The following is a 26,309-nucleotide window of genomic DNA, read 5'->3' on the forward strand; positions in this document are numbered from 1 at the left end:
GAGTAACGCCAGCAGGGGATGCTGATGGGCCGGGCAGGCTGTAGCACTTGTCACCTTTGGGCTCAGCTGTTGAATGGGGTTGAGGGGAGGGAGAAGAGAGGGTGACGCCAATGATCTTGGGTGACGCTGCTTCGTCGGTGGCGGTGCCATTTCCTGAGACGGGGAGGAAAAGATGGTCTCAAGTGGATGTCTGAGGGGCGGGGTACGGGGGGCAGCAGGAGGGGGGCCTCTGCTCAGGGGAGCAAGCCCCGTGCTGAGTCTGAGCACCCAGCAGACTGGCAGTCAGCGTTCGGGTAGGGTGCGGGGTGGGGAGCAGTTGTAGCAGGGTGGAAGGTGGTGGGCACAGTGAGGGGAGACAATCCTTGAAAACATTTGGCTCCGGAAGGATGTTAGCTATTTTAACGAGGCTGGTGACTCCAGTAGTTCCCTTGCTTCTGGGAAGGAGGGAGGAGTCTGGAGCCAGAGGCAGGGAAGCTACACAGGCACGGAAGGCCCTGAGGAAATCGGAAAGGAAGGGCCCAGAGCCCGGCCCACAGCTGACCTTGCGAGGAGGAGGGAAGGCTGGGCGTGGGTGGGAAGAGGTCTGCGGAATTGACGCCAGGAGGTTCCACCGCTGGTCCACAGCCTTGTTTTCACTGTGAGGGAGGAGGCAGGGTCATTTGCCAGAGAGGAGAAAGGAGGCGGATGGCCCCGGGGGCAAAGATTTTCAGTCCAAAATGGGAGTCAGCTGAGGAGGGAAAGAGGATCGCTTTGGGGGTGGAGGCCTTCAGCGCCCACCAGAGGCTCCCACTTACCTTGAGGTGGGCCATCAATTTAATGCCTGAGCCCTGGGCGCGGGAGACCCTTTTCCTCTATTTTTTCAAATACTCAACTTTTAATAAGTTTATTAGTAATTTCACAGTATCCCTTCAGAGGCCGATGAACAAACACCTAGAGAATCGAATCTTCTATCACCCATCCCCTCAGCAACCCCATGGGGGTGGACCAGACAGGACAGCCTCTTGTTTCTCCTTTCATCCAGGCTTGAAACCCCAGGAACCTGCCTGGAAAGGGCGCTGGCCTGTGCAATTGTAAGCCATCCTGGGGGCACAGACACCTCGGGTTCCAGACCCCTGGTAGAGTCCTCGGAACGGACACCTCGAGCAGAGAGGAAGGCGTTCAAGCAGGAACAGAACAAATTCACCAAAAACTTATCCCTATACCCCTCTGTTATAGAAGAGTTCCGTTTCTTCTGTTGCAGACTGAATTTCCTTTTCAAGCTTATTGCACTGTATCTGAAAAACAAAGTTAAATTCTTAATATTGATATTAACTTTTCTTGCCTTAAGAGCCAAGTTAAAAAAATATATGTATATATTACAGAAAGCATCTATTTTCCAGTCCAACTTTTTCAGTGACGTCTGATCGACAACAAAAAAGCAGAACTTCTTGAACACATTGTTATGGAGAATTTCAAATATAAACACACGCAGAAAGAATACAATGGGCCCTCATCTACTCATCACTCAGCATTAGTAACAACCTGCCAATCTCCTTTCATCCGGCATCTCCCAATCCCAATTTGGGGGTATTTTCGGGAGTATTTGAAGGCAATTCTCAGATCTGTCATTTTACCTACAAATGCTTCCGTATGAAATTCCAAAGGACAATGACTCTGTTATGCAACTACTCTGCTGTCATCACACCCACCAAAGTTAACAACAATCCTCCTAATCCCCAGTCACGGTTCTTAGTCTCATGAGGTGGCAGAAGTACTAGCTTCGTGGAAAAGGAGTTTTGCAGGGGACAAGTTTCCCTGTCAAGGTCACTGAGTTTCCAGACCTGAAGGTTGCTGCAGCCCGTGGTACGTCTGAGAAGATGTCTTGGTCCTGGGCGGGGGCCAGACAAGGAGGCAGGGCTTGGGGACCCCACTGGCTGGGGACCACCATTCAGCCACCTCTGTGCCCACCTTGGACCAACAAGGTTCTTTCAAGGTCTAGCAAATGCCAAGACTTGCTTGGAGGTTGGCGGGGAGAGGCTCAGGAGGGGAAATGGATTCCATTTCCTGCCTCTATTCTGGCCTCTGAGAGCCCTGCCCCTTCAAGCCTTGCATGACCCACCGGTTGCCTTCAGAGTACAGCCTGCCTCCTGGGCCTGGCCACACAGGCCCTGCTATCTGGCCCCAAGCATGTTGCCAGTCACACTCAGTGACTTGTGCCCAGCTACATTGGACTCCTCAGCTCTCCTATACCCTGACTTGGAATGCCCTCTTCACTCCCCCATCTCTGCCTGTTGAAATCCATCCATGTCCAAAGCCTACTTCTTCCAGGCAGTCTTCCTGGATCAGCCGGCAATTCTCTTCTTTCCCTGATCTCCCCATAGCCTTTTGGTCATACTTACTTCCTAGCAGGTAACAGTTGTTTCCATATGTGACACATTACCCTTCCTGCCATTTGTCCCATCTGTTCTTCCACAGCAGCAGAATTTTAAATAGGTCCAAAATAAAGACCTCATTTCCCAGCTTCCCTTGCGGTGAGGATTGACCACATGACTAAGTTCTGGCCAATGTGATGAAGTGAAAGTGGCACGTGGCCAAGTGGAATGAGAAAGGTACCATCTGGTACCTTGAAGATGGGGCCAAACCCTAGGAATGGTGGCATGCTGGCCTGGAAGGAATTAAGATCCCTGAGGACTTTATGACGCATCGCTGCCTTATTGGGCTGGTCACCTCGCAGTAGAAAGCAAAATGGAGCCTCTGATGTCAAGCAATGACACAAGTAGTCAGAGGTACTGCAGCTCCGAGATTATCGCCGGGACCGGCATCAGCTGATACCCCAGCACTGACAACAAGCAGAACCAGAGGAGGTCTGCAGGGGCTCTTCATAAAGGGACGAGTTTTGCAGCAAACCATCAGACTCTTCTGATGTGACCCCTCTATGACCACTTAAAAAGCAGCTGCCGCCAAGGGCACTACCCGATTGATCTCGAACATGACTGAGATCGTTCACGGCTTGACCATAATAAGCGGTAAGTGCCGAGAGCTGACCCGGCTGGACCACGGCCTTATCTCAACTGCGCACCCACAGACTGACTTCACGTTTGCTTCGCTAACTTCTGCACCTTTCTGTTACCTTGTTTGTTGTGTGACTTATGTTCTGCTCCATGCGCTGTGTAAGAAGCCAAGTTTAATCACATGGTGAAATGTCACCCAGTTTGGAACCCTGAACCTGCTTTCAGAATCGTGATTCCCTTTGCTTTATGACTGAATAAAACTGGTACTTTATTGGAAAAGGTACTGTGGAAAAACACAACTCATGTGTGCGCCTTCCCAGCGTGCTCATGACACACTTTATGTGAGTGAGAAACAACTTCTATCTTGTTCAGGCTGTTATTTTCGATCTCATTTACAACCGAATGTAATTCTAATTTATTTTTAAAATTTTTTTAAAGTTTATTTAGTTTGAGACAGCATGAGCAGGGAAGGAGCAGAGAGAGAGAGGGAGAGAGAGAGAATCCCAAGCAGGCTTTGCATGTCAGTGTGGAGCCTGATGCGGGGCTGAACTCATGAAACGTGAGATCATGCCCGGCGCTGAAACCAAGAGTCAGACACTCAACCAGCTGAGCTACTCACATGCCCCAAACGTAATCCTAGTTAATACAGAGCCCTTCCTTCCTTCTGTCCTGGTTATTGGCATCACACGTAAACCAGAAATCTGGATAGCCCCTTGGATCCTTTTCTCTTTACTTTCACCCCCAATCTGAATGCTCACAAATTCTAACTCGCCTAATTCAATATTTCCCTCTAACCTACTACCATGGACCTACTCTGAGCCCCCCATCACCTCCAGCCAGAATGTGTCTACAGCCCCCCAGCTGTCCTCCTAGCCTCCAGGACTGCCCCCATCTACACTGTGACATCCAAAGAGTGATACTTCTAAAATACAATCTGACTAAGCCACTCCCTCCTCGAAACGTCTCCCTCATTGCCTCCGTATAAAGTTCTATCACCATGAGGGGCTGGTAAGGTCCTTCCCCCCATTGGCCCCGCCTCTCCATAGCTGAATAGCCCACAGGCGAATTTCCTATTTCCCCTGAGCCCCAGGCTCCTGTCGGTAAAGTGGGAATACAAACTACCTTGAAAAGCTGTCTTAAAGACAGGAGACTAACTGCCAGGCAGACAGTCCCGAGGACACAGAAGATGCTGGATAAACAGAAGCCACACTTATTAGGCGTAGAACACCTGTAGCCTCTTCTCTCACACTCTAGCCATGTGGGACCAGAGTGCCCGGGGTGGACCACACCACTCCATGCCTGGGCACAAGCTGTGCCCTTGGCCCAGGCTGCCTTTCCCCCCACGCATCCCCTGCCACGGCCCCCAGCCCCTGGCTGCACCGACGTTGCCTCTGTTGTGCCCACACCACCCCTATGTGTGACTGCGTTCCACTGCAGTCCCACTGTGTCTACAGTTACCTGCGTGTGGGAGTCTCCCCCTCACGGGCCCGAGGACCCCAACACATCCATTCGGCCCTGTAACTTTAAGTCTAGTGGCCACCTGACTCCAGAAGGCCAGTGAGAACAGCGGCAGCAAAGTGGGGGAGGATCGCCTCTGGTCCTGCCCTCTGACAGGCTGTCCTGGACCTAGCCTTCCCAGAAGAAGGGTGACCTCATGCCCTTGGAGGACCCAGCCATAGAGTAGCCACTAGCTGAGGACCAAAATGATATCACAGAGTAAAGAACCAAGTTACTCCTAACATTGGAAAAGCGAATCCCATGACCCACAATGATGTGTACAAGACAAACTGGAAAGAGACCTGATTATCTAACAACTTGCGGATTCCATATTCTGACTCCCCCGTGGCAGCGAAGGGAGTTCCGCAAAAGGTTGTTCCCTTGGACCTCCACCCTCACCCAGTCGGGATTCCTGGGCTCTGTGGCTTCCCCTTCCCCTACTTCCCCAAACGCCCAGCAGGCCACAGGTCATTGTTTTTTCATAGCTACATAGGGCAAGACCCATTTACTCACCGCTGACCCCAGCACCTAGCTGGTCTGGCAGGATAGGCCCCCCATCACTGTTTGGGGAATGAATACAAGAGCCCAGGAGGAAACCACATCATGGCAGCAGGGGAGTGGGAACTTCCCCCAAGATTTAACGACTTTTGTAAATGACATAACCTCTGCAGGTTAAGCCACCTCCTTCACTCTGAGCGCCAGTGCGACCAGAAGTAATTATTTGCAAAAGAGTTCACTTTTATTACAATCTTATTATAATAAGCCATGTTCTTATTATACAGGTGGGCCTGTAAGGATTAAAAATATATTCTAACATTTTATTTTAATAAATAAATATTTAGTAATATAAGTTTCTATGTTAGGTGATGGCAAAGTTACCTGAATTAATGATTTTATGAACCTAGATTTGGGTTTTGAACAAGCTCATTCCATAAATTTAAATGCTTTTAAAGACATCACTGATTTTTAAGTTCAGTGACAGAAACAAACATTTGAAATTTTCAGCTAAGAAACGCCAGGAATCGCCAAAAGCTGTGACATCAACAATGTCCCTGACAGCAGCAACAGCCTTTTGCGGAGATACTATCTTTAATTCTCTTTAACAGATATGGAAATTGAATCTCACAGAATTTAAATAAATTGACCGAGGTCATGGAGGAGCTGGGAATTTGAATCCAGGTAGTCTGACTCATCATCGATTATAATATATCCTAGTCTATAGAACTACATCGTCTAATACAGAAATCGCTAGCTGCATGTAAGTACTTAAAATACATTAAATAAAAAATTCAGGGGCACCTGAGTGTCTCAGTCGGTTAAGCCTGACTTCGGCTCAGGTCATGATCTCCCAGCTTGTGAGTTCGAGCCCCGCCTTGGGCTCTGTGCTGACGGCCTGGAGCCTGTTTCAGATTCTGTGTCTCCCTCTCTCTCTGCCCCTTCCCTGCTCACACTCTGTCTCTCTCTCTCTCAACAATAAGTAAATATTTTAAAAAATAATTAAAAAAAAATTCTGTTCCTCAGTCACATTAGCCACACTGCAGGTGCTCAACAGCTATATGTGGTTAGAGGTGGTTGTATTAGCATACGTATCAAACATTTCCATCGCTGCAGAAAGTCCCATTGGATGAGGCATCACTATGGAACGTTATGAGGTATTTAAAATATCTCAAAGGTTTTTTAAATATCCCAGAAAAATGCTTCTGGTATATCACTAAGAAAAATAGAATCCAAAATGGCACAAGTGATCTGCGGGACGGGATTAAATAATGTTATTTTTATACTTTTGTAAACTTCGCAGATTTCTTAGAATTCTTTCTCTTACAACGAGGAGAAGAAAAAGGCTTGTTTTTTTTTTTTGTTTGTTTTGTTTTTGTTTTGAGAGAAATTTGAATAGGGGGCACTTACCCGTTCAATTTGTGGGTACATACTAAAAGAAACTGGCACCATCAGTCCCATTACTAAGACAGTACAAGACAGCTTGAAGGTCCATAATGACCATGGATATTGCCGGAAAAACTGGGTCCTGTAAGAGACAAGGTTACTGGGCTTTCTTCAGAGGTTGGCCCTCCGCTCTAATGGTCTTACGTGCAGCCGGTCGGGCCCACGCCTTGGTCCCCACTCACCAGCAAACAAGCGATACCAGCAGCTGCACCGACGGAGCACTCGCTGGGCATCAGGCCTGGGGTTCAGCACTTCCCAGGCATTTGCCCACTTTGATCCCCAACAACCCTTTGAAGTTTGTGTTATCATCACCCCCTTTCACACAAACAAGGACACAGCCACCGACCAGTTAAGTCACTTGTCCAAAATCCCACACCGCCAAAGTGAGAGGCCAGATTCTAGATGCTGGGCTCTGCTGACATGCATGTGACATTCTGACCCAGCCTGGGAGTCAGAGATCCAGGGGCCTGGGTCCGGCTGCCACTGACAGACTGCAGAGTCTTGGGCAAGACACCTTCCCTTTCTGAGCCTGGGTTCATTCACATGCAGAATAAAAGGGCTGAGTCAGAAGAGCCACCGAGGTCACTCCAGGTTGGATACTATCATAGCTGTGAGGGCCCACTATGAAATGAACACCATCCCTTCTCCCCAGGCCGCTCGGGTCACTAGGTGGGCTTCAAGGGATAGACCGGAGGGTGCCAGCTTTCAGAGGAAGCCCAGCTCTGACCCAGCCAGACTGGCCCATGAAGAACCTGGCCAGCATTAGTCTCTACGGCCATCCAGCCGGTGGCCCATGGGAAGTAACACTTGGCTCTGAGCAGCATGCTGCTACTTCTAGAAAACACTCCTTATGTGGTCCTAACGAAGGCTTTCTAACTCACCACGCTGGATAGAGGGGATCAGTTCCGGTGACCCCATCTGGGCCAACTGAGTCCTCCTCTGGGAGTTTGTGAACTGAGTGGAAGACATTCCCTGTCTCTGCTGGGGTTTGCCATGTTTCTATCACTCCTCCGGACTCTTTGAGGATAGCAGCTGGGAGGCGTTGGCAGTCACGTCCCTCATCACCATGAAGAAGCCAGCGTGTGGCAGGACAGAGGGAAGCTGACACCGTGAAGATAGGACTGTCCCTGCGGTGGGGCATCTGCTCAGCTGCCCTGGGCTACGCTCTCTGCCCTCACCCAGTATCTAAACCAACACATCTGCCTTCTGGCCTAAGCTACTGCGTGTTGGGCTTGTCACTGGCAGGTCCCCAGGACTTCCTCCCAACCGGCCATTTCTTGCTTCTCAAAACGGATGATGGTCTGCTGAATCTAGGCCACTTAGGCTAATTTAACACATGCTTGAATGAAGGGGAAAGGCAGGCTTGAGCCACACTCACAACACATCAGAGCTGGGAGAACCTGCCAATCACCTCGACTCAGCATTCGAGACCTGAGGGGCTGTGCCTCAGCAGGTGCTGGGACACACCCAGGAACACACAGCTAGCTGAGGACAGGGTCTGGGTGAGATTCCACGTTTAAGGAACAGACAAATCTGGATTTCCATGCGTGCCCCAAGTGAATCCTGCTGTCTTAACTGTGATGAACAGAATGTAGCAGGAAGCTGACCAAAGAAACTTCTTCCCATCCCTCCCAGCAGGCTCGGTGTCTGACAAGTTTTGTAAGGATTTTGAGTGTCAAACGTCTATTCCTACCTGCCTCTTACCTTATGAAAAAGTGGGAGAAGACTTCAGGGATAAAAGCGGAGGTCCCAAACAGCACGATTCTGGACGTCGCCGTATCTTTAACGGCCTAGTAGAAATGGAAAGGAAGCACCTTACCACACGGCATGAGGCCATTTCCGGATATCCTTCAGCCGCTCTCCTTTCTCACTTAGAAAAATAATGCAGGTGGAGAGAGGTGGAGGCAGCCCCACGGGCGTGCAGCTGGAGGACCGCTGGGGCGGGTGCAGGAGCAACTGGAGACGGGATTTGCCTCCCCTGACTCCACAGTGGTCTCCATTGGCCTGCCAACCACCCAAAGTACAAAGCAAAGGCAGCTTATAGAAAAATCGTCACCTAGAACCAAAGGGCAGGCCCCTTGGTGGAAATGCTGGAAGGGCCCCCCGAGGACTGCTGCATGATTTCCTTTCAATCCAGGACGCTGCCACAGGCCTCCTGATCCCGAGCAGCAGCCCAGATATTCCTACCCCTTTGAGTAGGAACGTTCCAGAAGTCTAGCTCAGAGGGCACTGGCGTGGCATCACACCCACACGTGCCATGCACGGATCCACCTGCGTGCACCCACCTTTTGCTTGTGTAATGAGGGGTGCTACAAAATCTTACTTTGCACGAGTAAGTTGTACGGTTGATAACATTTTGTCATCTTTTCTATAATACACATTACTCTATACATCCAACATTTAGACATGTTATTTACTGTATGGGTTATATATGCACAAAGTCATGTGTACTCAAGGGCAACGTAAGAGACTTTCCGGGGAAATTCTGACTATAGATGACACTCACAGGTTAACTCCAGAACCCCAGCCCCAGGTGAGGCATGACTCCACGGACAGCACTGCTCTGCCCAAGATGAACAGGCATGAGGCCAACTGTCCCCTTCCAACCCCGTCTCTTCCACAGCTGGCTTCCCAGGACGTGCCTACAGCCTGCCTTCTGGGTTCCCCTCCCATGCCCGCCAGCCCCGCTCTCTGCTTCCCACATCAGATGATGCTCAGCTCATCCGACTCCTCTGCAGAGAACGCCTTTCCCCCACAGGGACAGAGGGGGCCGAGGAGGGTGGCACTTAAACTTTCAGGAATATAAAATACAACTGCTCAACTTCAGGGAGAGAAAAGCGGCTACCGAGTGTGGTGCATTTCCACGTCAGTGGGGCGAGGCCGGCCTCTCTCCACTTGTGTGTGAGGGGAGGACACTGCAAAGCAGACACCTATATTGGGGGGCTCTGGGAGACGTGTTGCACTTCGCGGCGGAGTGCCTTCCAAGGCCAGTCAAGGGAAAACAACGCAGACTGGTCCCTGAAATCTGATCAAAGGTGCCCTGTTACAATCAGATATTGCTGGTTGCATAGTTTCTGAAATTTTAGCCACAGAAAATAAAACTTTTGGTGACAGGGAAATGTTGAAAGAATGCTTATCCTTATGCACAGTTGCAGACACTATTCTTTGTATTATTATTATTATTTTGGAGAGAATGAGAAAGAGAAAGCGTGCATGCATGCACAAGGGGGCAGGAGAGGGGCAGAGGAGAGAGGGGGAGCAGGGGAGAGAAAGTGAGAGAGAGAGCACAAGTGAGAGAGAGAGAGCATGAGCGAGAGAGAATCTTAAGCAGGCTCCATGCTTAGCTCAGAGTCTGATGCGGGCACAATCCCACGACTCTGGGATCATGACCTGAGCCAAAAATCAAGCCTCAGATGCTCAACTGACTGAGCCACCCAGGTGCTCAGTCTTCTTTCTTTCTTTCTTTCTTTCTTTCTTTCTTTCTTTCTTTCTTTCTTTCTTTCTTTCTTTCTTTCTTAAAAGCAGACCCCATCAAATCTTTTACCCTAAATTGGCCTTCATGCAAAAATGAAGCTCCTCCTGGACAGATGGACTAGACGTCCTGACAGCTAGCAGAGCCTGAGGCTGCCTCCCCTGGGAGGCTGAGAGCTCCTGGCTCCTGGAGGGAAGGGATCCTAAGGCCAAGGGTGTGGCTGTGCTCACACAGCACCTGGAGGGCACGAGGAGCCAAGGAGCAACTCACAGATTAAACACCTGCTCATGGGGCACCTGGGGGGCTCAGTCGGTTGGGCATCTGACTCTTGATTTCAGCTGGGGTCCTGATCCCAGCGTCGTGAGATCGAGCCCCATGATGGGCTCTGCACTGAATGGACCCTGCTTGGGATTCTCTCTCTCCCTCTACCTCTCTGCCCCTCTCCCCCTGTCTTGCTCACTCTGGCTCTTAAAAATAAATACACCTGCTCTATTCTTCTCTTCAGCTGTGCAAATGATTCACAGCAGCCCTAGCACCCTACAGGTAAAGGGAGCTGAAGACAGATGCAGACAGATGGCCATCCACATAAAGACTTGCGTGGAAGTTCAGAGCAGCGTTATGCATAACAGCCCCAAACTGGACATAATCCAAATATCCGTTGCCCGGGGAATGGATACACAAAACCTGGAAGGCACATCCATACAATGCAATGCTGCTTAGCAATGAAAAGCAACAACCTTTCGGCGCCTGGTACAGGCAGATAAACCTCAAAAGTGAAAGAAGTCAGACACAAAAAAACACTTGTACAAGTCACTTACATGAAATTTCTGAAAGGCAAAACTATGAAGACAAAAAGCAGATCAGTGTTTCTCTGGGGCCGGGGGTGGGAGAAGGGAGTGGTTCAATGGGCACAACGGAGATTTTTAGGACGAAAATGTTCTAGATTTGGACTGAGATGATAGCCGCATAACTGCTTAAATTTACTAAAATTCATCCAACTATACTCGCGCCACAGGTGAATTTTATAGTATATAAATTACATCTCAATAAAGCTATTAAAAATGTCTCATTAGGGTGGTTCTTAGGCACAAAACCTTTGTTTCGAAAACGAGGTGTTTCAGGCAACCACTTGTCCCCTTGTTACCTGTAATTCATTTAGAAAGGTGGCCACTACCGGGGCGCCTGAGTGGCTGTCGGTTAAGCGTCCAACTTCAGCTCAGGTCATGATCTCACAGTTCGTGGGTTTGAGCCCCACATCAGGCTCTGTGCTGACAGATGGGAGCCTGAGCCTGCTTCGGATTCTGTGTCTCCCTCTCTCTCTGCCCCTCCTCTGTTCACACTCTGTCTGTCTGTCTCTCTCTCAAAAATAAACATTAAAAAAAATTAAAAAAGAAAGAAAAGGTGGCTCCTATTTTTCAGACACGCTACTAAACGTTCTGGCAGGAATCTGGTGGCAGGCATGTAGCTAATGGTTTGTAATTCAGCTCAACTCAACACATCTCCGGAGGCAAGGGAAACAAAAGCGAAAATGAACTACTGGGACCTCATCAAAATAAAAAGCTTCTGCACAGTGAAGGAAACATCAGCAAAACTAAAAGGCAACCGATAGAATGGGAGAAGATATTCGCAAATGACATATCAGATAAAGGGTTAGTATCCAAAATCTACAAAGAACTTATCAAACTCAACACCCAAAAAACAAATAATCCAGTGAAGAAATGGGTAAAAGACATGATTAGATACTTCTCCAAAGAAGACATCCAGATGGCCAACCGACACATGAAAAAATGCTCAACATCACTCATCATCAGACAAATACAAATCAAAACCACAATGAGATACCACCTCACACCTGTCAGAATGGCTAAAATCAACAACTCAGGCAACAACAGATGTTGGCGAGGATGCGGAGAAAGAGGATCTCTTTTGCACTGTTGGTGGGAATGCAAGCTGGTGCAGCCACTCTGGAAAACAGTATGGAGGTTCCTCAAAAAACTAAAACTAGAACTACCCTACGACCCAGCAATTGCACTACTAGGCATTTATCCAAGGGATACAGGTGTGCTGTTTCGAAGGGACACATGCACCCCAATGTTTATAGCAGCACTATCAACAATAGCCAAAGTATGGAAAGAGCCCAAATGCCCATCGATGGATGAATGGATAAAGAAAATGTGGTGTATATATATATACACACACACACAACGGAGTATTACTTGGCAATCAAAAAGAATGAAATCTTGCCATTTGCAACTATGTGGATGGAACTGGAAGGTATTATGCTAAGTGAAATTAGTCAGAGAAAGACAAAAATCATATGACTTCCTTCATATGAGGACTTTAAGAGACAAAACAGATGAACATAAGGGAAGGGAAACAAAAATAATATAAAAACAGGGAGGGGGACAAAACAGAAGAAACTCATAAACACGGAGAACAAACTGAGGGTTTCTGGAGGGGTTGTGGGAGGGGGGATGGGCTAAATGGGAAAGGGGCATTAAGGAATCTACTCCTGAAATCATTGCTTCACTATATGCTAACTAATTTGGATGTAAATTAAAAAAAATAAAAAATAAAGTTAAAAAAAATTAAAAAAGAAAGAAAAGGTGGCTCCTATTTTTCAGACATGCTACTAAACGTTCTGGCAGGAATCTGGTGGCAGGCATGTAGCTAATGGTTTGTAATTCAGCTTTGTGAATCACGGACAGGGTTTACAGCAAGATGTTTGTGAGCCAAACAACGCTATATTTACCAACTGAACGAGCAGCCATCTTTTCTTTTTTTTTTAATTTTTTTGTAACGTTTATGTTTTGAGAGAGAGAGTGACAGAGTGTGAGTGGGGGAGGGGCAGAGAGAGAGAGGGAGACACAGAATCCGAAGCAGGCTCCAGGCTCCGAGATGTCAGCACAGAGCCCGACGCGGGGTCGAACTCACAAGCGGTGAGATCATGACCTGAGCCGAAGTCAGACGCTTAACTGACTGAGCCACCCAGGCGCCCCATCAGCCATCTTTTCTGACCTCCTCTTCTGCTGACACATAGGGCAGAGGGTGTCCCGACAGGAGTCCCCTTGAACACTGACAGCATGAGAAGCTATTATTCCCTTCACTTCTTATTGGGCTGTTCTTTGCTGCTGTTCAGGCCATTTGCACACAATTGCCTTATGCTATGATTCTTTAGCTAATGGCATTCCACAGAGAAAAACAAAAAACAAAAAAACAAAAAAACCTCACCTGCTGAAAAAGTAATTTTACAAAAAGTTCAAACCCCAAATGAGACCACCATAGGCCAGTCCGGTTTCTTCAACCTGAATGCACACAGAAGCCAGGGTGCTGAATTGAGCAAAAGAATTCAACTATTTAATAATAAAACTTATTAAAAATTGAGGCCTTCGAGGGGCGCCTGGGTAGCTCAGTTGGCTAAGTGTCTGACTCTTGATTTCAGCACAGGTCGTGATCTCGAGGTTCGTGAGATTGAGCCCCATGTGGGTCTCTGTGCTGACAGCGTGGAACCTGCTTGGGATTCTCTCTCTCTCTCTCTCTCTCTCTCTCTCTCTCTGTCTCTCTCTTTCTTCTTCTTCTTCTTCTTCTTCTTCTTCTTCTTCTCTCTCTGTCCCTCTGGCATGCACTGTCTCTCTCAAAATAAATAAATAAACTTACAACAAAATTTTAAAAACCGAAGCCTTTTTGAAGAGTTCTGGTCAGAGCACGGTTTTTCTCAGCCCAGCCTTGCCAGCAGACTGGTCCGGAAAGACGAAGACTATAAGAAAATCTGCTGTGAGGGGGACCGCGAACATTGCTCTCAAATCCAGACAGGGAGTCACTGACTTCCACAAGTGCAGAGCAGCCTTGGGGGTGTGTGTGTGTGGATGCTGAGCTGGAAAAATAAAATCTCACCCTCAGAGAGTGGCCTAGCATTTGGTGGAAGCCCGTCTGCGGCGGTCAGTCTCATGTGTCAACCTGGCTAGGCGATGGGACCTGGTACTTAAACCAAACACTGACGTGCTACCGTGGGGCTATTTTGTAAATGTGGTTAACATCTATAATCAGTTAACTTTAAGCAAAGATTACCTTCCATGGTGTGAATGGGCCTTGTTTAATCAGTTGGGAAGCTTTGAGAGCAAAATCGAGAAGGTTTTCCCAAAGAAGAAATTTTGCCTCAACGGCTCCTGAGTTTCTAACCTGCCGACCTGGCCTACACTTGAGCAACCTATGGGCCCTACGATTGAATCAGCCAATTACTTAAAATAAATACACACATGCATACATACGACTGGTTTTGTTTCTCTGGAGAACTCAGACTAATTGCATATTACTGGTGTAAAATGGAAACATCATTTTAAACATCACAGTGCAAAATGGAAAACCGCTCTGTCTGCAAGAGGGAAAACAGGATAAGGAAAGATGGAAGGGAGACATGACTTGGGTACAGGTCTCAAACAGAAAACTCAATGCTCTACCCAAGAGGCAAGCCAGCTAAGGCTCCATTGTGTCCCCTTACCTTTGTCCCGGCTTTTCTGGAATAGCCCATGACATTGCCTTCCTTGTCCATGACTTCAATCCCTCGAATGGGCTCAAGGCTTCGGGCTGCAACAACATTCATGGCACTGATGTGGGCTGTGGATGTAGAGAAGAAAATGCACAACAGAGGGTGAGTTTGGCCCAGTGAAGGAACACCTTTTCTGATGTCACGCCTCTTTCTCTGATGGCTATGCTTCCTCCGCCCTCAGCTGGTCACCTGGCGGGAGCTGGCCAACCGAGCTCTGTCCTGGGGCTGTGGAGCTGGATCAGAACTGTTGGCTTCCCAGTCAGTTGGTCCTTCCCTGACCAGGACCCGGCACCAGGTTTCAGCACCTCTGGAAGTCCAGCCCAGCTCCCTGGGAGGATTCCAGGAGAAACCCGGGGTCCTGGAAATACACCCCCCCTTCTTTGCTTTAGCTGGTCTGATCAGGTTTCTATGACATTCTCCCAAATTTTACCGCTCACATCATTCTGCCAACACTTCAAACCGCTATTATGATTTCCAGAGTCAAACACGGAGTGTGAATTAGTGAATCTGCAGGCTGGCAACCTTGAAACGGTTAACATCTCTGTTGCTCCCACTAGAGTCTGTCCACCAGGCTGGAATCCCCCCTACTGCCACCTATTCCCTGTGTGACCCTAGGACAGTTAATGCTCCCCTGCCTCAGCCTCTGCTTCTGTAAATGGACTAACGATATTGCTACCCATACATTTTTGTCAGGATTAAGTGAAATAATACATGCACAGGGCTTGCACAGTCTTGCAAATGTAATTGTGTTCATCCTCTGACAATGAAGAGTATATCTACAGAGCAAGTGTCACCTCTCAAACCAAGGACCTAGTTTGGCCCCGGGGACCCCGGAAAGCTACAAATAGCAGCTGTCATCAGTCACAATGTGGCCAAGGGACCTGGCTGTCCCCAAAGATGAAGGAAAGCTCAAAGACCACAGAGACTGCATGCTTCCTGCTTACTCAGAATGATGATGGGAAGGGCTTTTTTCAATAACATGTTATTCAGCCGCATCTGGAGCAAATGAGGGAGTAACTAGAAAAACAAGAGAAAAATCATTATTGCCTAGGTCCAAAAAATGAGCTGAACATACTCAATAGCAAGAGTTAGCATCGACTTAGTTCCTGGCACAGGTCAGGCCTTTGCAAATGCTCTCCGTGTATTTTTTAATTCTTGCAACGCTGAGGTGTTCTCCCGATTATCAGCGGAACACACAGAGGCTTAGGGAGGTTATATAACTTGTCCAGAGTCACTGAGTCACTAAGAATTTGAGCCAGGATGCCAACCAAGGCTTATCTGACTCTAATGTCTGCATTTTTAACCATCACGGTGCCCTGACATCCAAAGCAATATATGATTTGTACATGTTTATCTAGCCTAAATACATTTTTTAAAAAGGTAAGAGTACTGAGTATATGCCTAGAAACTTGGGATGCTCATACGCTTATTTGGGGGGGGAGGTGACAGGATTACAGGTGACCATTTCCTTTCTTATCTCTTAGTCATACTTTCTAAGTTGTTTGAATTGAGGGGGTGGCTGGGTGGCTCAGTCAGTTGGGCGTCTGACTCTCGATTTCGGCTCAGGTCACGATCCCAGGGCTGTGGGATAGAGCCCCATGTCAGGCTCTGTGTTGGGATTCTCTCTCCCTCTCTCTCTGCCCCTACCCTGCTCACGCACGCACTCTCTCTCTTAAAAAAAAAAAAAAATTTTTTTTGAATTAAAAAACATAGATTAAAAAAAATAGTTTGAGTTGAAACATGAATTTTAATTCAGAATATTTTGTTTTGTCCTGAGGAATACATAAGATTTGACAGATTTTTAAAATACCCACTCCAAAAAAGGATGAAGAAGCAATTACTCCTGTCCCTAGTAATAGACTCTCATGTGGGCGACGATTCTAAGGAAAAAACAAAAGTACATACTTAGCAAATACCACAGTTTTACCCTGGAAGGATAATTAAAACAAACAAACAAACAAAACTCCAAAAGAAATAACAGAGCATTGCGTATCCCCTGGGCCTCATAATACTCACATAACTTGCGTTTCCGTTGACAATGTTGAATGCCGTAGTGTAGGTGTAGAAACAAACCTGCACAAAGACGGAGGCAAGCGGATCACACACTGGTTTCGAGCACAACAGAATTCAGTCATCATGAAATAGAAACAGTTGTTACCTGAGGTAAAATCAGGGACTTCAGACTTTTCACCGACAGCATCGACAAAAAGATCTTTTAAGAAAATAAAGCAAAGTTTTAAGTGTTCTGGGGGAGGGGGAGCTGCCGGGCAAAGGACTTCCCAGGGGAGATGCAGGACTGGGCCCCCCAGGAACTGGGACAAGGAGGCGAAGGTCCAGATGCAGAAGGCTACAGGGCAAGTGACGCCTACAGGGCACTGAGGACACCCGGGACTCTCACACGGGTCCCTGCCTCAAAGACCTGCGATGCAGCAGGGCGGGGCAGCTGAGAAGTCTGCACTTGCCAGTGGGCGCACACACAGGACGGGTGTGGGAGAAGTGACGGAGGAATGCTGTCACTTGGTGAAAAAGCACCCCGTGAGAGTGACGGTGGTACAGCTTCTCTGGGGTGGGGGTGGGGGGGCAATCCCAGGTCCCAGGAGAGGGCCTGCACTGGGCAGGGGTGGGGTGGAGGGTTAAGGGAGAGAAGGTCACGGACAGTCCCGTGTGCTTGCAGCAGGGAGCACTTCATCCGCCTTGTAGCGCTCTGAGCACAGTAGGCCTCCAGAGAAAGGACTACCTTGTGACACAGGGACCTTCAAGAGGCCCAGATGCCTGACTGGATTAAGTGTGGGGGTCAGGGTGAAAATACAAGAAGAGCAGACAAGGGTCAGAGGCGGGGGGGGGGGGGGGGGGGGCGGGACAGGGCTCCAGAGCTGGAGGACACAAACCGCTGAGGTTAGGAGATGAGTGGACATCTTCCTAAACCTGGGGTCTCAGCTGACTCACCATGGGTGCCGTGAAAGGTAGGAGAGCTGGCAAGGAAGAGAAGAGGGTCAGTGACTGCAGCCGCCGAGGCAGGCGGAGTGGGGGGGGGGGGGGGCACCTACCCGAGAACCTCCTCTCCAGCGCCCTGAAGGCACAGACGCCAAAGGACAGTCTTCATTGTTTCATTTTTTCCTAATAATAACTATGTGCGTATGGCAAGCATTTCAATCAGCACAGCAAGGAAAGACCTAGCGAGGCGCCCCCGCCCCCCCCCCCCCCCCCCCCCCGGGCCTTCCCAGTCCCTCCAACTCAGGGCAACGCTGTGAACCCGCACCTGTTCGTCCTTCTGCACGAACTTTGTACATCTGTGATGCAGTCATTTATAATAAGAAATCCGTATTTGCTCTTCGTCCCTGTTCCGAGCACAGAGACCCTAACGCCCTTGGGATTTCCTCAATGAGAACAGCAGTGAAGGAGAAATGAGTGGCTTTTGTACTCCTAAGAACCCCGGTGCAGCTCACCTGAGTTTATGTTAATGAGGTGACTTTTGGAACGCCCCTAAGGAGGGGCTGGTTGCCAGGGGAACCAGCCAACGCATGAGGGGGTTGGACCTTTCGGCCCCACCCCCTACCTCCACCTCCAGGGAGGGGAAAGGGGCTGGAGGCGGGGCTAGTCACAAGGGCCAATGATCTAGTCAACCATAGTGATAAAGCCTGCTTTTTACAGTGTTTCAGTTGTTGAGGACCAGCAGGTGCTGGCAGAGCAGAGGCCTGGGGAAGGTGTGGAAGCTCTTTCTTCCCCAGCCCACTCTGTGCATCACTTCCATCTGTTCCCGAACTGTATCCTTTAATAATAAACGGCGAATCTAGTAAGTAAATGGTCTTCCTGAGCTCTGTGAGCCAGTCTAGCAATTTCAAGCCCCAGGAGTTGAGGGGGTTGGGGGGGGGGGGTGTGAGGACCTCCAATTTATAGCAGGTTCGTCAGAAGCACAGAGAACCTGGACTTTCAATTGGCCTCTGAAGTTGGGGTGGTCTTGTGGGCCTGAGCCCTTAAACTGTGGGGTCTGTCGCTGTCCCCAGGTCGACAGTCAGGACTGACTTAAAACTGTAGGACAGGTGGCTGCGTCTGACTCTTGATTTTGGCTCAAGTCATGATCTCACAGTTCATGAGTTTGAGCCCCATGTCGGGCTCTGCGCTGACAGCAGAGAGCCTGCTTGGGATTCTCTTTCTCTCTCTCTCTCTCTCTCCCTTCCTTGCTAGTTCTCTCTCTCTCTCTCAAAAATAAATAAACATTAAAAAAAAAACACCAAATGGGGCGCCTGGGTGGCGCAGTCGGTTAAGCGTCCGACTTCAGCCAGGTCACGATCTCGCGGTCCGTGAGTTTGAGCCCCACGTCAGGCTCTGGGCTGATGGCTCGGAGCCTGGAGCCTGTTTCCGATTCTGTGTGTCCCTCTCTCTCTGCCACTTCCCGATTCATGCTCTGTCTCTCTCTGTCCCAAAAATAAATAAACGTTGAAAAAAAAAAAAAAAAACCAAAAACCAGGGGCACTGGGTGGTTCAGTCAGTTAAGTGTCCAACTTTAGCTCAGGTCATGATCTCACGGTTTGTGAGTTTGAGCCCCGCGTCGGGCTCTTTGCTGATGGCTCGAAGCCTGGGGCCTGCTTCGGATTCTGTATCTCCTTCTCTCTCTGCCCCTCCCTGACTTGTGCTCTGTCTCTCTGTCTCTCAAAAATAAATAAATGTAAAAAAAATTTTTTTTTGAAAATCAAAAACCTATAAGACACCTGGCTGGTGTCACAGAATTGAAGGGTGTGGGAAAAACCCATGTCTCTGGTGTCAGAAGTGAGGCATTAAAAGGAGAGACAAGTGTTTTTCCTCTACTAGATGGAAACTCCCACACTCTCTGGTGCTCTCTCATGCTCACAACACTTACTCATACAAACAGGATCACTATACACTGTTTCATATTGTGCCTTTTTTCCCCTTAATACGAGTTCCTGGAGACCCATTCTTCTACATTAGCACATGGGATTTACCTCATTCATTTTATTTTTTTTTTAACAATTTTTTTTTCCAACGTTTATTTATTTTTGGGACAGAGAGAGACAGAGCATGAACGGGGGAGGGGCAGAGAGAGAGGGAGACACAGAATCGGAAACAGGCTCCAGGCTCTGAGCCATCAGCCCAGAGCCTGACGCGGGGCTCGAACTCCCGGACCACGAGATCGTGACCTGGCTGAAGTCGGATGCTTAACCCACTGCGCCACCCAGGCACCCCTACCTCATTCATTTTAATGAATTATTTAACTATAGTCTGAATTGTTGGATATTATGGTGTTTCCAGCTTTTTGTTCATCACAGAGAGAATTTATAGTTAAAAGGGCCCTGTATGATCATAGGTTTTATTCCCCTCATTGTAATTAAGATATGAGAGAGAGGATACTACATGGAATCCAAAACACTTATGAGTTACCAGTTCTAGAACCATCATCAATGAAATGATTGGCCGTGTTTCTTAGCAGATAACAGAGCAAAGTAGGTTTCAGACCCAGGCCTGTGCCCTCACCCCCAACCTTCCAGATCTTTCCACAGCACTGGATGCAGCTCTGGGCCCCAAACCTGCTCTTCTCCACTATCAGCACCTAGACCCTTCAAACATCCCTTTTAAGCTGTTTCCAGACTCACTGTCAGAAATCCTTCTAGACAGAGTTTTTTAACTGTTACAAGCCATGTTTTCTCAACCCGCTTGTGAAAATTGGAATCTGCTCACCTGCAGGTCGAAAAGGAACGGGGATCAGTTTGCTGTTGTCAGGATGCACTGTTGACTTCACAAGAGCAAACACAAGGGTCAGTCTGATGTTTGGTTTTGTTATCGTAGCAGGCTAAAAATTAGCAAGGGGCTGAAACTTACAAGACTTCTCTTCCAAGCTTCTTGTACCTAAAAAGAGAAAAAACAAGCAAAGCTTTTAAAGGTTAATTGGCAGCAAAAAGAAAAAGAAAATCTCTCCAGTCTCATTTCTGGTGCCGCCTTTACTCCACCTTTCAGAGAGTGAAGGCCAGAACTGTTCAATGCCACATGGACAGAATAAATCAAAATAAATGAGTCAAGGGCGCCTGGGTGGCTCAGTCGGTTAAGCATCTGACGTCAGCTCAAGTCATGATCTCACGGTTCATGAGTTCGAGCCCCGATCAGGCTCTGTGCTGACATCTCAGACCATGGAGCCTGCTTCAGATTCTGTGTCTCCCTCTCTCTCTGTTCCTCCCCCTTCTCACTCTCTCTCTCTCAAATATAAATAAATGTTTAAAAAAATTTTTTAAATTAATCAAATGTATCAAACAAACAAATGAACTAACAATAAGCAATAAGATGATCCACAGAAAGAAAACAGCCAGAACATTAAAAAGTCCTAAATCTCCTACCTTGGAGAGGACTCGAGGCCAACACCTAACTTACTCTTCAGGTGAGTACCTGAATCTAGCCTGCCCCTGGTTCAGAGAAGAGCAGGCAAGGTGATGCACCATGCCATTAGCCAAGGCACCTGCATCTGAGCCAGGCTGTGAGCCCAGAGGCCCTATCAAGTTCATAAACACACACACACACACACACACACACGCACACACACACACGCACACACACCCCAAACTAAATATGTGAGCTTTCCACAGGCTGCCTCACAGGACTGATGTCTGTAGGCTCTGGAAAGCCCCATCTACCACAAGGTAGATAACAAATGCTTGGTTTAACTCTTTGGGCAGGAGTGTAATCCTGACCTGGACCACTGCCTCTAATGGGAAATAGATTCTGACGTCAGAGGCCTGCCTGAATTCTGGAGTTTCCCGTTGGGCTCCAGGGATCAGTCACAGAGGATCCCCACTAATATCTAAGCACAGGAGGAACCCTATGCTTTTTTCTCCTTTCCTTAATACTAGCTCCTTCTGCTAGTAATCTGGTTTACGAGAATGAATCCTCACTACATTTAAAAGAAACTAATCCATGGGGCTCCTAGGTGGCTCAGTCGGTTAGGCGTCCGACTTTGGCTCAGGTCATGATCTCGCGGTTTGTGGGTTCGAGCCCCATGTCGGGCTCTGTGCTGACAGCTCGGAGCCTGGAACTTGCTTCAGATTCTGTGTCTCCTTCTCTCTCTGCCTCTCCCCCACTTGTGTTCTGTCTCTCTCTATCAAAAATAAATAAACATAAAAAAAAAAAACTAATCCAGTTTTAAAAAGCAGATCCCCTGGGCAGTGTTCACTATGACAAGACTCCATCTGATTTGAGACCATGCAAGCAGAATCTCCTGAAGGCAACCACATCCAACCCTGAACCAGGCACGGGACACATACCCTTCGGTCCTCCAAGTCATGTATGAATGCATCTTCATTTGTTAACAATAGTTGCCTTGATTTTTCTATTTTTTCCTATAATCAGAGAGAAAAAAAAATCAAGCAATGATCTCAATATTGTTTAGCTATATCCTCAGATTTAGGAATCACATGCTCCTTGACATCTGATTTCAGTACAACACACTGATGATGTTCTCTACTCCCTTAGAGTTTCCATGAGGATAGTCCCGTGTGGCACTCAGATCCAGAGCTCCTAGCTTCCCAGACAGCTCCAGCAGCTCAAGCCACGGGTGCTGCCACCTCCCTCCCATTCTCTGATGTCAGCTGTCTCCGTGAGAGCCACCACCATCTGCCTGGCTTTGAGAGTTAGAAACCTGAAGATCTCTCCTCTCTCTCACCCCCACATCTGATCCATTCAGGCTTACTTCCTCTCTTCATTTCTTCTTAATTTGAGAAAAAAAAAAAGAATTAAATACAGAAAATACAAAGAATGAGTACATACTCCCAATCCCCTTCCACAGAATTAACAGCTGCAAACATTCAGTTATATTTGCTTCCAATTTTTCTTTTTTTTTTTTTTTCTTTTTCCCCCAAAAGCCATCACCCGCAGTCTCCTGTCTCCCTATTCTATCAGAGAGAAAGTATTATGAGTTCAAGGTATGAAATTCCAGTCCACTTTCTTATACTTCTACAAATAAGAATACATGTATCTGTAAACAAAGATGTAGTTTTGGTTTATATTGTCATCTGCATAAATGTACTTTATGCGTCTTGCTTTTTCCACTTAACATTGTAGATGCTTTCCATGTAACATCATACACGTGTTTCCATGTTAATACTATACATCGCGGGGCGCCTGGGTGGCGCAGTCGGTTAAGCGTCCGACTTCAGCCAGGTCACGATCTCGCGGTCCGTGAGTTCGAGCCCCGCGTCGGGCTCTGGGCTGATGGCTCGGAGCCTGGAGCCTGTTTCCGATTCAGTGTCTCCCTCTCTCTCTGCCCCTCCCCCGTTCATGCTCTGTCTCTCTCTGTCCCAAAAATAAATAAAAAAACGTTGAAAAAAAAATTAAAAAAAAATACATCGCTAACTAGATCATCATTTTCAACTTCTATTAGTATTCCACTGTATGAATATACATTATATTTTCCTATTTCCCTACTGATGGGCATTCAGGTTATTTTTCTCTATTATAAACTAGACTGTGGGGCACCCGGGCGGCTCAGTTGGTTAAGCATCCGATTTCAGCTCAGGCCATGATCTCACAAGCCCCAGGTCGGGTCTGTGCTGACAGCACGGAGCCTGGAGCCTGGAGCCTGCTTTGGATTCTGTGTCTCCCTCTCTCTCTGCCCCTCCGCGGCTCACACTCTGTCTCCCTCTCTCCCTCAAAAATAAATAAACATTAAAAAAAACATAAAAATAAAAATAAATAAACAAGGCTGCCTGGAACAACTTGAACACAAGAATGGGAGTGTCCCTGTGGCTCTGGCCCTGAGGGGTATTGCTGGTGACAGGGCATCTCCTCTTCTGCCCTCAGCAACACATGGTTCAAACCCTGGTCTTTCACTCAGATAGCTGAGCCATTCCCTGAACAGCTCACCTCATCTACAGTCTGGTCCCTCTGATCCTTCACCACATGGTGACCCTCACCACCTCGCCCTGCAGGCTAAATGCAAACCCCTCTCATCTGAATGACACACAAGGCCCTTCAGGAACTGCCTGGTTCCCCAACGCACTGACCGGACTACCCGCTCTCTCCCCTGGGCTTTGCTTACAGTCCCTTCTATCTGACCTTTCCTGGATGCCTCCTCCCTCTGGCCTTCCGCCTCCCTTAGAACCCAAGGTCAAGGTCTGTGACCACCTCTGCCAGTCTGTCCTCCATGACCAGGGATGACTGTTTTGATCCCTTTTCAACCACCAGCACCTGGCCCAGAGCTTGGTATTACCTGTCAGCATGCTTACCCACCTTCCAATCTAACAAGCTCATTCTGAAGGAATGAAAACGTGATAATATATATGGATTCTGTTTCCACTGCTTTTCAAAAGGGACACACGGTCTTCCCATTTCAGAATAAGATGTGAAATGCGCTATCTCGGAAAACAAGGAAATACTCACAATTGAAACGACCAAATTTGTAGGATCCAATAATTCTGTCCACTGAACAAATCTCTGAATAAAAGACTGGAGAGGGAGAAGAGCACCAGAGAGGTTAGTGGTGGCAGAAAAGAAAAGATATATGGTAATAATAACGGTGAACATAATGTTTGAGACCCTAACAGGGCTTCTAACTGCAGCTCCTGCAACATCCCCATGTTACAGGTGAGGTAAAGCTCATGAACGTACCCAAGAAAACCCAGCCGGGACCAAACCCAGCAGCCTTTGCTCTTAACTACTCTAATATCAAATTACTCTCGAGGGTTAAAAGCTCAGACTCTGGGGTCAAATGGGCCCATCTATGTTCACATTGCACAAATGACCTGGAGCGAACTACCTAGAAAGTTCTCAGAAGCTTCTTCTTTACCCTCTTATCATTGTTCTAAGACTTAACTTGAGTCATAAAGAACCCGACGCCCCAGCCAGGCATCAATAAAGGCAGCTCAGTTCACATGTGGACAGAGGAAGTGTGGTTGGCTTCCAAAACCTTCCCCTTCCCCTCCCCCACAACACACACCACCTCTGCAATGGTTTTGGCTTCCGGTCCTGGCTCTGCCTGGAAAGCTGGAGTTCCCTGTCCCCTTTCAACTTCCCTACTCAAAACCAAGCTAGGCCCTCCTTTAGGTAAGGCTGAAAGAGAACACCCTAGAATTGTATGGTCCAATTAGCCCCGTGTGGCTCTGGAGCCCCTGAAATGTGGCCAGGCCAAACTGAGATATACTGTATGTGTAAAATAGACACCAGATTTCAAAGATGTAAAAAAGGGATGTAAATATCTCATTAATAATTTTTACATTGATTACGTGTTGAAACGTTAATATTTTATATTTGTTGGGCTAAATACAATAGACTGTTAAAATTAATTTCTGTTGTTCCTCTTTACCCTTTTGAATGTGGCTACTAGAAAAATTTTAATGACCTCTGCGGCTCCCATCGTATTTCTATTGGGCAGCGCCGCCCAGTCACCGCCTGGAGGCGGGGCCCGCGCTACTCCCTGTCTACCGCTGCCGACAGCCCCTGTGCCCTCCGAGTGGCTGAGCCTACGGAGGTTAGGAGGGGCGGGGGTGGCTCCTGGATGCACCTGTTCCTTTCCAAGCTGGTGCTCAGCAACAGCTTAGGCAGCGGAGGGCAGACCCCTGCGAGGCGGGGCCTGACTCTTCAGGGCGATGGGTAGGGTGACCTTGTGACGACCCTCGCTAGCCAGGCCTGGGGTAGCGGTGACACGCGGTACCAGCCCTGGCTGTCGGCCTCCCGCACGCTTGGGTTTCCCCTTCGTCCCCTCCCGGGGTCTGAGATGGGAAGGCGGGTGGTGCGACCACGTGGCCTACCCAAGGTCACCCGGGCCAGCCAGCACTCCAGCCGGTGACTTCACGCGGCCCAGGGCCTCCCCGCCCCCAGCCGCGCCGGGCCCGGGCCGTACTTGGCGTTCGGTGATCCAGAAGCGCACGTTGGGCTCCATGCGGGGGCCGCGCCGCTGCGCCCTGGGAGCCGCCCGGCCCCCGCGTTTCCTCCTCCTCCTGCTCCTCTTCCTGGGACCTATGTAGTGGAGGGAGGCCGCCGCCACCCCGCCAGGCGCGGAGGAGGAGCCGGGCGGCGTGCCCCGCCCCAGGCGCGCGCGCGTCCCGTGTTCCCGCTGCCGGGTTCCTGGCTCGCCCGCTGCTCTTTGTCGCCGCGCGCCAGTGGCGGGAACCCCGTGCGCCCGGTATTCCCGCTGCCGGGTCCCCGAACTCCCGATGCTCGCTGTCACCACGCTCCAGCGTCCAGATCCCACGCCTCCATCCCGCCCTGGTTCCCGTGCGCCTTCCGTCCCCGTGCACCTGCCCATCCTCCTGCAGACCAAGTCTTTCCAACCTTATTCTCCCTTTAGGGTAGCTGGACCGCTTCCAGGTTGGAGGGGTCACCTATGGACCCCTCTCCCCCCCATCACAGTACCTACTGAGAAGAACCTGAATCTTACCCAGATGACAGGTGTGCCAACCTTTTGGAAGGGCGTTGGGGATAGTCAGGATTGGCTACTTAATTTTCACGGTGAAATTTGAAAATGTGGCACGCCTTATTTAAAAACGATTGAGTTTCAAAAAGTCAACATCCTGAGCATTAAACCAGGCCTAGGGCCCTTCTAAGTGTGGGGCCCTGACCCTGCGGGTGAAGAGGGCACTGCATAAAGTGCAATCTCCCAAGTTCTTCTCTAGTGCTGGGGCAGTTTCAGTTCCTTCCTTTGAATACCAGATCAAGTAGGGTCTGGTTGTGGAGAAGAAATGCATCTGCCCTCCTCCTGCTGCTACCTCCCCTACATCCTGGCCCTGCACTGGGGTGGGTGGGGTGGTTGTAGAATGTGTGCTCCTGGACGTTTAGGGAGTTCAGGGGTCTTCAGGAGTCTTGGGTTGAAGACCATAAGTTACTTAGTTGGATGGCATTGGTGAAATCAACATAAATGGGTCTATTT

The 26,309-nt window shown here is 48.7% G+C and overlaps 1 protein-coding gene across 1 annotated transcript; it reads right to left on the bottom strand.

Moving 5' to 3' along the window:
* Positions 1-867: 867 nt before the first annotated feature.
* On the bottom strand, positions 868-25,451 carry SFXN4 (sideroflexin 4). Its single transcript, XM_043597686.1, has 14 exons — positions 25,284-25,451; positions 23,825-23,890; positions 21,712-21,786; positions 20,282-20,308; positions 20,141-20,195; positions 17,393-17,418; positions 16,605-16,658; positions 16,463-16,519; positions 16,261-16,326; positions 15,391-15,463; positions 14,399-14,514; positions 8,133-8,218; positions 6,393-6,510; positions 868-1,274 (listed from the first exon to the last, which is right to left on the bottom strand). Exons 1-14 carry the CDS (start codon positions 25,320-25,322, stop codon positions 1,197-1,199), a joined length of 936 nt encoding a protein of 311 aa, XP_043453621.1. The 5' UTR covers positions 25,323-25,451; the 3' UTR covers positions 868-1,196.
* Positions 25,452-26,309: the final 858 nt, after the last annotated feature.

This window comes from Prionailurus bengalensis, chromosome D2 (genome assembly GCF_016509475.1).
Source record: "Prionailurus bengalensis isolate Pbe53 chromosome D2, Fcat_Pben_1.1_paternal_pri, whole genome shotgun sequence".
Taxonomy (NCBI): Eukaryota; Metazoa; Chordata; class Mammalia; order Carnivora; family Felidae; genus Prionailurus; species Prionailurus bengalensis.